Source organism: Lissotriton helveticus, chromosome 3_1 (genome assembly GCF_964261635.1).
Source record: "Lissotriton helveticus chromosome 3_1, aLisHel1.1, whole genome shotgun sequence".
NCBI lineage: Eukaryota > Metazoa > Chordata > Amphibia > Caudata > Salamandridae > Lissotriton > Lissotriton helveticus.
Genome location: NC_136061.1, coordinates 190,154,372 through 190,167,286, shown reverse-complemented (window position 1 = coordinate 190,167,286; position 12,915 = coordinate 190,154,372). Strand labels below are relative to the sequence as shown.

At 41.5% G+C, this 12,915-nt stretch overlaps 1 protein-coding gene across 2 annotated transcripts in view; it reads left to right on the top strand.

Moving 5' to 3' along the window:
- FKBP6 (FKBP prolyl isomerase family member 6 (inactive)) overlaps window positions 1-12,915 on the top strand; it is an 875,880-nt gene that overhangs the window by 789,598 nt on the left and 73,367 nt on the right. For both annotated transcript variants that reach the window (XM_078679581.1, XM_078679580.1), the window contains exon 7: window positions 5,331-5,440. In XM_078679581.1, coding sequence (XP_078535707.1) covers window positions 5,331-5,440 — 110 coding nt within the window. The remainder of the gene's footprint in view (window positions 1-5,330; window positions 5,441-12,915) is intronic.

The window sequence follows — 12,915 nt, the reverse complement described above, 5'->3', positions numbered from 1 at the left end:
TCAACGCCCAAGAGGGATCAACAATCGTAAACCCTGGAACGACAATTCCGATCAGACTGTTGTCAAACCTCCGCTTTAAAAAACAACTCAAACGCACAAAGCTTCTGCTATCGTTAAAATTTACCGGATCTTCCACCTGCTGACTACGCAACTCCGCTTGCTTGTGCCTCCGTGTAATACAACTCCATGACCTCTGCCTGTGCGTAGGAACTAATACCGTATCTCGAGCTGCTAACAGAAAAGACGGACTACTCTTCCGGCTCTCCACCGTCCGCCATTAGTAAATGGTGTTAAAGGTGATGAAAACAGGCTGCATTTCACTTGAAACGATTCTAAATGCCCTAAAAACTCTTCAAAAAACGTCAACTTCTCCACGACCATAAACCTCAATACCAATTGAAATCAAGACCTATAACGTGCCCAACCCTAATAAAATCGACCTAAAACATTTTTTTTTTAAACTTTATTGTTCACAGCCATGAACAATGACCTGACGCCTCAAAAAAGTGACACAAAAACACTATACATGCACCAAAACAAAACGTGGAAGTGTAGGGAAATTGAAATGAACTTGCATGTTGGTTTGAAATTTTCAAAGTTCTCTATACAACATTATAACAACATATACAATATATATACATGAGTACTGATCAACGGTATCCACAATAATGAGCAAATTTACAAGAAACAAGATAAATCAATCCTTTCATTTAATCCTTTCGGCTCTTGGGTACCCAGTTTTTTTATCCAAAATATTTCTCGCTGAAGGAGGGATCTGGTACGATCCGCACCTTCAGGGAGAACTACCTGGTCTAACACTGAGAACTGCAATTGGGATATACTATGCCTTTCTTGTGTCCAGTGGGACGCCAGACTACTCTTCATATTTTTATTTCTTATGGTGCTCTTGTGTTCTGAAATTCGCACTTTTAATTTTCTCTCTGTCTTGCCTACGTAGACTTTCCCGCAGGGACATTTTATGTAATAAATCAGGTTCATGGAGTTACAATCTGAGTTATGATGTAATACAATTTCTTTGCCTGACAAAGGATGATGTATGATATTTCCAGTAATGACGTTGCTGCAGTGCACGCAATTTGCACATTTTTTCATTCCTCTACTAGCTGTAATTTCCTTTTTGTGAGTAGAAAATTTCAAGATTTCTTTGAGATTTTTAGACCTTGTGAAGGCGAACAAAGGTTTGACATTAAATAAACCTTGAAAATCTGATTCACTTTCCAAAAGAACCCAATGACGATTGATTATGTTCTTAATTTTTTGGGTACTAGTATTGAATTTGGATACAAATACATGCCTTTCTTTCTTTTCCTTTGGTTTCTGAATCAACAAGTTTTTACGTTCCATGGCGTGAATTTGTTTGTTTGCCTGTTCAATAATGTTAATAGGATATCCTCTTTCCTCATACTTTTGTGCTTGAATATTTAATTGAGCTTCCAGATCATTTTTGTCACAACATATACGCTTTAATCTCATGAATTGAGAGAAAGGAAGATTTTTCTTCAAGCTTGGTGGATGAAAGCTTTGATATTTAAGAGCGTTGTTAACATCAGTATCCTTTCTATAAAGAGATGTAATTATTTGTTGATCTTCAATCTTTACTAGAACATCCAAAAACGGTATTTGAGAATCACTTATGTCATGAGTGAATTGTATATTTTCATCATACGTGTTCAACTGTAGGAGTTTTCTCTCAAGATTCTGTCTGTTGCCTGTATGTATGTATGAGTATGAGGAAAGAGGATATCCTATTAACATTATTGAACAGGCAAACAAACGAATTCATGCCATGGAACGTAAAAACTTGTTGATTCAGAAACCAAAGGAAAAGAAAGAAAGGCATGTATTTGTATCCAAATTCAATACTAGTACCCAAAAAATTAAGAACATAATCAATCGTCATTGGGTTCTTTTGGAAAGTGAATCAGATTTTTATTTAATGTCAAACCTTTGTTCGCCTTCACAAGGTCTAAAAATCTCAAAGAAATCTTGAAATTTTCTACTCACAAAAAGGAAATTACAGCTAGTAGAGGAATGAAAAAATGTGCAAATTGCGTGCACTGCAGTAACGTCATTACTGGAAATATCATACATCATCCTTTGTCAGGCAAAGAAATTGTATTACATCATAACTCAGATTGTAACTCCATGAACCTGATTTATTACATAAAATGTCCCTGCGGGAAAGTCTACGTAGGCAAGACAGAGAGAAAATTAAAAGTGCGAATTTCAGAACACAAGAGCACCATAAGAAATAAAAATATGAAGAGTAGTCTGGCGTCCCACTGGACACAAGAAAGGCATAGTATATCCCAATTGCAGTTGTCAGTGTTAGACCAGGTAGTTCTCCCTGAAGGTGCGGATCGTACCAGATCCCTCCTTCAGCGAGAAATATTTTGGATAAAAAAACTGGGTACCCAAGAGCCGAAAGGATTAAATGAAAGGATTGATTTATCTTGTTTCTTGTAAATTTGCTAATTATTGTGGATACCGTTGATCAGTACTTATGTATATATATTGTATATGTTGTTATAATGTTGTATAGAGAACTTTGAAAATTTCAAACCAACATGCAAGTTCATTTCAATTTCCCTACACTTCCACGTTTTGTTTTGGTGCATGTATAGTGTTTTTGTGTCACTTTTTTGAGGCGTCAGGTCATTGTTCATGGCTGTGAACAATAAAGTTTAAAAAAAAAAAAAATTAGGTCGATTTTATTAGGGTTGGGCACGTTATAGGTCTTGATTTCAATTAGTATTGAGGTTTATGGTCGTGGAGAAGTTGCCGTTTTTTGAAGAGTTTTTAGGGCATTTAGAATCGTTTCAAGTGAAATGCAGCCTGTTTTCATCACCTTTAACACCATTTAACACCATTTACTAATGGCGGCCTGTGGAGAGCCGGAAGAGTAGTCCGTCTTTTCTGTTAGCAGCTCGAGATACGGTATTAGTTCCTACGCACAGGCAGAGGTCATGGAGTTGTATTACACGGAGGCACAAGCAAGCGGAGTTGCGAAGTCAGCAGGTGGAAGATCTGGTAAATTTTAACGATAGCAGAAGCTTTGTGCGTTTGAGTTGTTTTTTAAAGCGGAGGTTTGACAACAGTCTGATCGGAATTGTCGTTCCAGGGTTTACGATTGTTGATCCCTTCTTGGGCGTTGAGGAAGACGAATGTTTCTTTGAGAAGTTCTGCAGCAGGCATTAGATTATTGAAGTCCTTCGGTAAGTCCTGAAGGCAAGGCCACAGATATATTTTTTGTATCACAAAGCTAGATGCACCTTCTCGATGCAGGTTCTTTTTACTGAATGGTTCTTTTTTTACAGATTACGAGCGTACTATCTAGGATGGATTAAGTAAGCATATACTAGGAAGTTTGGTTTGCTTTGAGCACTGAGGTGAAGGGCATTTTCACGAGGTAGCATACACTACAAGTCATTTTAAATTTACTAAAGCATGTTGTTCTATTGAAAAATGTAGACACATTATATGCTCCAGTTGGTATATAATGCTCATTGCTGTGTGATATTGTTTTTTAGATGGTACTTGCTCCTGATGAAGGGTCCGGTGTGACCCGAAATGCATAGAGCATCTCCAAGAAAGTACAGAAGAAATTGTTTGAATGAATTTTTTTCATGTACAAATGACATTTTGAAATGTATATTATTCAAGTTGTGTTTCATGATCTACTAAAAAATTCAAACTAATGAATATTTATGGTGTCGAAATAAATGTTCAAACTTAAGCAAATTATTTTTGGTTTCAATGTGTTTATAATGTTGATGGTAAATTATTGGTAAATCCTCGTAGCAATTGTGCGTAGGGGTCGGGACCTAAGGTCTCGAGGTAGGGAGGTTCAGTTTTTGACACGGAAAGGACAAACGTGTTACCCCTGCAGCACGCTGGATATAAGTAGTTTAAACAGTGTGAATATATAGTTGAAAGTGTAAAGCAAATTAGAAGGGAGTGCATCTCTAAATTTAAATAAGTTTAAACACATGGCCCCATAAAGATAAGAATGTGCTTCACGACAGCCGTGAAGCAGCCCACCGAGTCCAGATCGCAAGCTAAAGGGAGGCAACCAAAACACTTCATTTCCAATGGCAGGCCACCGTTTAACATAAATAGTGACGCGGCCAATGGGAATGAGGGGCGGGGCTTAAAGCCCACTTCTGAAAATCCTCTGCTACAAAATCTCTTGTGGAGGCGGAGCAGGGCTCTGCCCTGCAACGCACGCGAGACTTAAAACCGCACAAGCCAACACTAGATGTAGTCTAAACACTTTGCAACAAGTTGTTTAGAATTTGCACTAGGGAAGTACACGCATTTCCTCACACATGAAAACATTTTCACTGCAACCGAGTTTCAAACATGCTGAAACATCCAAACGTGAAATAGTAATAAAACTGTATACAAGGAGCTTTGATTCCAGGCAAGGTTTTAGGAATACATTGTGTTTAGGGGTTTTGAGGATGCGCCTGCAGCCCTCCTCAGCCAGAGCCTGCTTCCCAGGCTTCCGCGGTGCACGCATCGATCTGTTGAGCGTACGCAGCTGGAAGGCCGGTTAGTACAGGTTTTTTGGCTTTTCTGCATTAGGCAAATCCTCGGCTGTGTAATTTTCCCAAGTTCTCTTAATTGAGCGCTGATTAGACCGGTAGCGAGCAGCCCGCCTGTAAATAAACATGCTGATATTTCAGAATGTGGCGCTTGGGGGCTTCCTGTAGTCTGCACCTCGCAATCATGTGGCATGAATAAGGTGGTTAGTCCCCTTCTATTTCTAGTGCTTTGCAACAGTTGTAATATCTTCTTGGGGGTTCTTGTTGATCAAATGGGTGTAATTTCTGAAATGTATGTTTCCCTCGTCTTAATTGCTTGATTTTGCTAATGAGAAAGAGTCACTCATAGTGGTGAACTGTCACTCTTAATTTCACTGAAATGATGAAAATGTCACACATTGCAATCTGAAACCTTGGCAGCTATGTACCTCTCCTTAAGCAATTTTAATGTCTGCCCCTTCTCCTCCTCCAAGCTTCAGTTTTTACACCTGTTTATCACGGTTTTCAGTCAGGCCAAATAGGCAGGATCTCCTATCCTCTGGTTGCATTATTTAAAATGTAATGACTTAAAGCTGTACAAAAAAAGCCTGAATTCATAGCATAAAATATGATTTTAAAAGTCTGTACAGCAGCAGAGTGTTCTGTCGTCGATGTGTACCTTAAGAAGAAGCCAGCACTGAAGAAATTTTTGTTAAAGATAAGTAACGTTAGCTGTCTGATGCCCACCATTTTTAAAATGTATTTCCGTTCTCTCTTCTTCAGGCCTGCTTAGCTTTGACCGAATACAAGCGAGCTCGGGATTTCTTAGTTGGGGCTCAACGACGGGAACCCTTCAACCAGGATATAAATAAGGAACTAAAAAAGTTAGACTGGTAAGTGTGTGATGTTTAACCCTATAACACTGCTGGTCCCATTCCTCCAATTTGACTGCATCCCAATGCATGATGGTCCATATGTAGACCTCTCTTAAAGGGCATCCTCACTCTTTCATTACTGTTTTGCATTGCAGGTAGCATGACCTCCTCCTTCACTTTCATGTTTTCTACAACTTTCCAACCATGCCTGAACCAATTCAATTGTGCCCACTAGTATGTCAGTACAGTAGCCTTTCCATCCAGGCATTGTTATGATGACTGTCTTTCACCGAATGGCCATCCTAGCCGTGCAAATAAAATACTTCTCAAACTCTTTCACTCTTAATACTATTTAGGTCCTATTTTGACATGCCCCATCCTCTGCCACTACCCACCTTTTTGTTGTCTCACCCTCAGTTTTTAAAGCCCAAAAGACTCTTTAGGTGGCACCCCTTTCTTTGCCCTATACCAAGTAAATAAAGTCAGGCCAACCTCTAGCTCTGTATGCATAGTTCCGGATTACCAAATAGTCAAAGACCTATGGGCCCTATTCCTTTCAGGGGGCCCGCAACAACGCATCAAACTAATATTCATTTGATCTTTAAAAAAAATTACAATCAAGCTTGTTTCCAATTAATTTTTGTTTAACATTAATAATTGTTAATGTTTAGTTTTGTGTAATAAAATTGGTTTATTAAAATTGTTGGTTGGTAAAATCAAAAAACATATTAGGAGATAATTTGCGAGGGGAAGGGGTCCTGAAATTTCGACGACTACCTTATGGCCTCTACAGGATTTAATCCTGCACTGCGTGTGAAAAATAGCAGGATTAGCAGTACTTAGTTATTGGAGAAGTTTCTTAATGTGCCTCAATGGCCAAGGGAGTATAGCTTCTCTCTATGGCCGACAGTGGTTCCTTTAGTTACTGGTATCTGCAGGGGGATTTCTGAATTGGTATTCTCTCTGACTCACTAATACTTGTATTGGGACAGTGCTCCAAGGTGGCCAATACATTGCTTTAAAACTTGGCAGACCTACTGGAAATAAAAAACTATATACTCTAGATATCTTCTCCTGGGGGACTTTAACATCCATGTTGATAGTTTGGACTCGCCGGATGCAGCCCGCCTTAACGAAGCTCTCTCTATGGCCCAGTTAAAACAGTGGGTGGCGGTTCCTACTCATTTGGGTGGACATGTCCTGGATTTGGTATTTTCGAATTTCGACATCGACATGGCCTGTCCTGAGTTAGTAACCTGGTCAGATCATAAGCTTATCAGGTTTTCCTGGTCCCTATCTATTTCTGCTGAGATCTGCCCCCAAATTGCTCACACACAGAAGATTAACCTAGATACCCTCTCAGACTGTCTAGCCGCCTCCCGTCCATCACTCACTTTAGAAATTGAGGCGGCAGCCAGTTCGTTTAACTTCTAGGTTGAGCATGCGACCACTGCCTCAATTTATAAAGGCCGGGTTTGTAGACTACGCTCCACCCCTTCTAACCTTGGTTTTCCCACGCTCTCCGCGATCTTAAATCAGGTTGCAAGAAGCTTGAACGGATTTGGAGACAAGCATATCTTCCCGAGGCTAAGAAGGATCTGCGGGTCGCACAAAAAAAGTATTACGCAGCCATCAGATCTGCCAAAAGCAGTTATTATGCTGGCCGAATTAATAAAGCTAATAACAACAGCAAGGAAATTTTTACCATTGTAAAAAGTTTTGTATCACCCTGTGCGGCACAACCTCTGTTGCCCTCATCGGAGAAATGGTGCGAAGAACTTTCTGTATTCTTTGTTGAAAAAATTGCTAAAATTCAGGATGATTTGCAAACTACTAGTAATGGTTTTTCCTCGTCCCTGGCAGCCCCTCCCCCTGTAATGCCACTACCCACAGAGCAATTTGTTAACTTTGCTCTGTCACTGAAACCAGACATTGTCGCTGTTATTGCGGCTTTAAAATCAGGATCCCCCTCTGACCCTTGTCCTGCTAGAGTACTTGCGGGTTTAGCGGAAACAGTTGGAAACGAGGTTACTCAGATTATTAACCTTTCGTTTCTCACTGCAACCGTTCCAGCCTGCTGGAAGCAAGCAAAATTGCTCCCACTCTTAAAAAAAACTGGACTGGATCCTGCCGCCCCTTCTAATTTTCGGCCGATATCATTGCTGCCAGCTCTTGCAAAAATTTGTGAAAAGATTGCCTTCAACCAACTGGATAAGTTTGTTGAAACCACGCAGGCCCTTCATCCAGCTCAATCTGGTTTCAGAGCGGCCTATAGCACCGAGACGGCCTTAGTCGAAATATCTGAGGCTATCCGAGAATGTTTAGACGGAGGTGGCAGAGCGGCTCTGATTTTATTAGACCTCTCTGCTGCCTTCGATACGGTACCTCACTCTCTTGCTCTCTAGACTAGCTGCTATAGGCATCACTGGCCCTGCACTTGACTGGCTGACATCATTTTTAAATAATAGGACGCAACAAGTCTGGATGCCTCCCTTTGCCTCTTCCCCTAAAATACTTACTACGGGTGTCCCACAGGGTTCTACTCTGAGCCCTCTGCTTTTTAATATTTATCTTACCCCTTTAATCTACCTTGCAGAACAGTTAGGGGCAAAAATTATGGCCTATGCCGACGACACACAACTTTTGTTTACCTGGTCAAAAAACAATTTAGATACGTCGGCGGCCCAATTTTGCCTATCTCCTGTTTTTCAATGGTTAGCACTCGCCCAGTTAAAGTGCAACGAAAGTAAGTCTGAGATTCTGCTGTATGGCTCTTTCCCCGACAATTTTAGTGGTCTTCTTTGGCCTGCTGACCTGCCCTGCCCTAAATCCATTGGTGGCCCCGTAAAGAATTTAGGAGTCTGGTTTGGAAATGACCTCAAATTTGAAGATCATCTAAAAAAACTTACTGGGGTCTGCTTCTCCACTCTGAAAACTTTACGCAGGTTTTTTCCCCTCCTCCCGAGAGAGGCAAAAGAGACTGTTATTCGCGCTCTGATACTCTCTAGGTTGGACTATGCGAATGGACTGTTCTGCGGACTACCGCCTTCAGGTCATACAAAATGCCGCTGCGAGACTCTTGTTTAACACACCTAGGTGCTCCAGTGCCCGTCCCTTACTCTGTGACCTCCATTGGCTCCCAGTTGCCCACAGGATTTTCTTTAAAATTTTAGTCCTCTCCTACCGTGCTGTCCATCAAATAGGCCCAGTCTACCTGAGAAAAAGGTTTGTCCTCTATGTTCCTAACCACCCCCTTCGGTCCGCCAATCTGTGCCAAATGTCCGTGCCTAAATTTAAGTACTGCAGACTAGGCGGCCAATCCATTGCAGTCAGAGCCGCGAAAGCCTGGAATGCTCTCCCCCTTCACATTAAAGCTGCGTCTACTATCAGTGCTTTTAAGAAAGGACTGAAGACCCATCTTTTTAACATTACATTATAGGTTTCTTTTCACTTCTGTTTCTGCTACCCATCTGACTCCTCTCTGCTCTGCCTTTACCGCGCCAGGATACTATTTTATAGAGCGCGCTACAAAAGCCTTTAATAATAATAATAATAATAATATGTGCTGTACTGTTGCAAGATGACCGTCTGCTACTACGTTTAACTGTATTATTTTATTTCAAACCTATGTGTGCCATGTTCAGCCAGGGTACGTTTTGTTTTTGTTATTCTGTTTATCCTGCATATCCTTGTTGAGCATGTGGGTGTTTTATTTATGGATTGGTAAGTGGTTAAATGCAAGAATCAGATAGTGGGTAGCAGAATGGATGCATAAGTGCATGAATGATTGACTGAGTGCATGTATTAGAGGACTTAGGCCCAGATGCATCAAGCTAAAAACCTCTCGCAAAGGGGCAGATTAGCAGAATCTGCCCCTTTGCGACCGGTATTTTTGCATTTGGGGTGCATCATCCCAAATGCAAAAATCGCAATTTAAAAAATCGCAAAATTGCAATTACTTAAATTGCTATTGCATTTAAGGAATCTCAAATTGAGATTCCTTAAATGCAATCCATTAAAGTGTACAAATTAGCGATTTTGCTAATAGGGGGCGCAAATTACCATGAAGTTGAACTTCATGATAATTTTCAAAAACGTTGAAAAATGCACTTAAGTGCATTTTTCAAAGTTCCATTTTACACACAGACATGCCCTTTGGGCATGTGTGTGTGCAAAATGTACCCATATGCAGATTTCAGGGGCGCAACAGGGTGTCCTTTTGACACCCTGGCACCCTTGAAATAGCAATCTTAATTTTAGATTCTCTAATTGAGAATCGCAAATTGAGATTCTTTCCCTTCATTCCTATGGGCCTCTAGGCCAATAGGAATGAATGGGAATGTATTCCTTAATTACAATTCGCAATTTGCGAATCGCAATTCAGGAATTTTAAGAAATCGCTATTTTTTAAGCGAGTTCTTCATGATGGCATTTTGCTATTCGTTATTAGCGAATCCTTATTTTTCGCTAATAAGGATTCGCAAAATGGATGCTTGTTGCATCTGGGGGCTAATGTGTACCTAAACTTACCAATCACTGAGGAGGCAGTTTCAATTACAGGCCTGACCTATTGCCATTGCCAGTGTATGCGTCACAAGCAGCATGCGATTCCCAAAGAATCACAATATAATAAAATTGCTAAACCAGTTTAGAAAAATATAGAAAACGTTAATGAGCTCAAATACATCAGGATCATTAAAATGAGTTTAGGAGGACTTGAGTTATGAATTTTAGAATAGTTTTTTAGTTCAAAATGCACCAAGATAAAGTAAAGTACCAATTAAAATTCGCTGTTTGTTGTAGACTAGGACCTACACATGATTACAAACCAACTGTGAAGGAAAATTCAGGTCGGATAACTAAGTAGTTTGTCCTAATTTTGGACTTTAGTTTTTGGTAGTCCAGGTACTTGAAGTCTGATACGTTGTCAATGCGCTCCCGCTGGTTTTGGTGCCAAAAGCTCAATGTGGGGTAAACTTGGATTTCGTAGCGGGTGAGGTCTTCGTAGGTTGGATAGAATGATGACTGGAAAATTAAAAAGTCTGTTGTGAAGGAAACGTCCCTTGTAATGGTGATGGACGCTCACCCCTGCCCTGAGTGTCCCAGCTGCAATGTTATCTGGTTCCTTGGTACTGATTTTTGGTTAAGGGTGAACACAAATCATGCATGTGTGCCATGACCTGAGTCTGTCACAGATTATGGTCTTATTAGACAAGGAATGGTGCACAGAGCGCTGCCAGCGTAGTGGTAAAGGACTACTGCCTTTACCAAGAGATAAGTAGCACAAGCCCAGTGGTGGCAGCATACCGTTTTGACGTCGAAGCCCACTAGACAGTGCAACTGTCTAGTTGTGAAAAGACTTCTTGTGGGCATTCTGAAACTTTCCTGAAATTCATTCCGCCCATTGTTTACCATTCATTGGCTTTGTGGTTTGTAATCAGTTTGAAAACTCACATTTTCTGGCTTTCTATTTACTGACTTTTTGTAATAGCCGGCCCAGCATTTCTATGTCCATCCTGTGGAACATTGCCTCTTTGCTGAATTCTTTCGCAAACGCTATCTTTTTGTATTCCCAGACGTGGGTCCCTTGCTCACTTTGCCACTAGATTCAAACTAGCCTGGCTGATGAGGTCTGTTAGCCCAAAACCAGCCCTAGGATGCATGTTTCCGGTCCAAGGAAGACATGGCTTGGCAGTTCAGGCTGGACAGTTCCCATGAGGCTCAGATTCAAGACTGATTGGCATATAGCTGTGTCTGACCTAGGGTGGCGAAGTGAGCTAAAGAACGATGATGGATTCAACCCAGATCTGTGACTGGGGGTGAGTGTCTGAAAAATATCAGTGCTCCATCCATCATCTCCTTGTGTTTGCTTTGTTCGCCCTAAGTTGACTGGGTATGCCCAGACGTGGTCCCTTGCTCCTTTGTCACTGGATTCAAGCTAGCCTGGCTGATTAGGACTGTTAGCCCGAAACCGTCCCTAGGATGCTTGTTTACGGTCCTGGGAAGACATGGCTTGGCAGTTCGGGTTGGACTGTTCCCATGAGGCACAGGGTCAAGACTGATTTGCATATAGCTGTGTCTGACCTGGGGTGGTGAAGTGAGCTAAAGAACGATGATGGATTCAACCTAGATCTGTGACTGCCGGTAAGTGTCTGAAAAATGTCAGCGTTCCGTCCATCATCTCCTTGTGTTTGCTTTGTTCGCCCAAGTTGGCAGGATATACCCAGACGTGGGTCCCTTGCTCAATTTGCCACTGAATTCAATGTACCCTGGCTGATGAGGGCTGTTAGCCTGAAACCAGTCCTAGGATTCTTGTTGCTGGTCCAGGGAAGACATGGCTTGGCAGTTCGGGCTGGACTGTTCCCAGGAGACACAGGGTCAAGACTGATTTGTATATAGCTGTGTCTGATCTGGGGTGGCGAAGTGAGCTAAAGAACGATAATGGATTCAACCCAGATCTGTGACTGGGGGTAGTGTCTGAAAAATGTCAGTGCTCCGTCCATCAACTCCTTGTGTTCGCTTTCTGTAGACAGGTCTTTGAATTTTGTTCTTCTCTTCTAACATTTGCTGGGCATTCCAAGACAGAGGTCAAATGTCAGCCTCTGTCTTCCGAATAAGCTTGGTGTTCACTTTTCTATCTCTGACTTCAAATTGAGAGGAATTACGTAACAATCTTGCAGGCTTCAGGGAAAGAAAATGTTTTTTATAGCACACAGTGAAATGTAAATTGTTGTAAATGAACTGGCAAATATTTCAGAATATCTCAGGGAGAGCACAAATTAAAACCTTTTTTGTAATTCTGGAGTGTGGTGGAAACAAATATTTAAATATGATTAAAACTAATCAGTAATAATATTAACTCCACATTTGTAAAGCGCAAACGCATCACCCCTAAGAGTATCCAGGCGCTGGGGGTCATGGGTAGTTTAGGTGATCTATTGCCCAGAGTCGCATAGTGCTGATCTACTGCCAGGGATCGAACCATGAGCACCGCTCTCCGAAGTTACCTGCTCTGCCCGCTGCGCCACACCACTACTAGGTGTTGCAATTTTTTCACATATTATCGTTTGCGCTGTATAGTTTTATCAGTAAAACCTTATGCCTGTGTAATGGTCATTTCAGTTGAAAATGTGAGTGCGCTACCACACCATGCACACTCCAGTCTGTGACACTACAACACAACACTCCGCACATTCCACTCAACCACACTCAATTCTAGTCTAGGCCACTCTGCGACGCTTGACTCTGCGACGCTTGACTCTGTGAGACACTGTGCCACTGTGACATTTCACTTTCTATGCCACTCTGTCACTCCTCACTAGACTCTACTCCACTCTACAACACCATACTCCACTCTACACCCCTCCACTCACATCCACTTCATGACACTTCACGACCCTCTTCTTCCCTCCAGTCTGACACTCCACACGACTAACCTCTATGCCACCATCTTTTAGCCATGCTGAACAGCAGCCACACTGGTGTACAACATG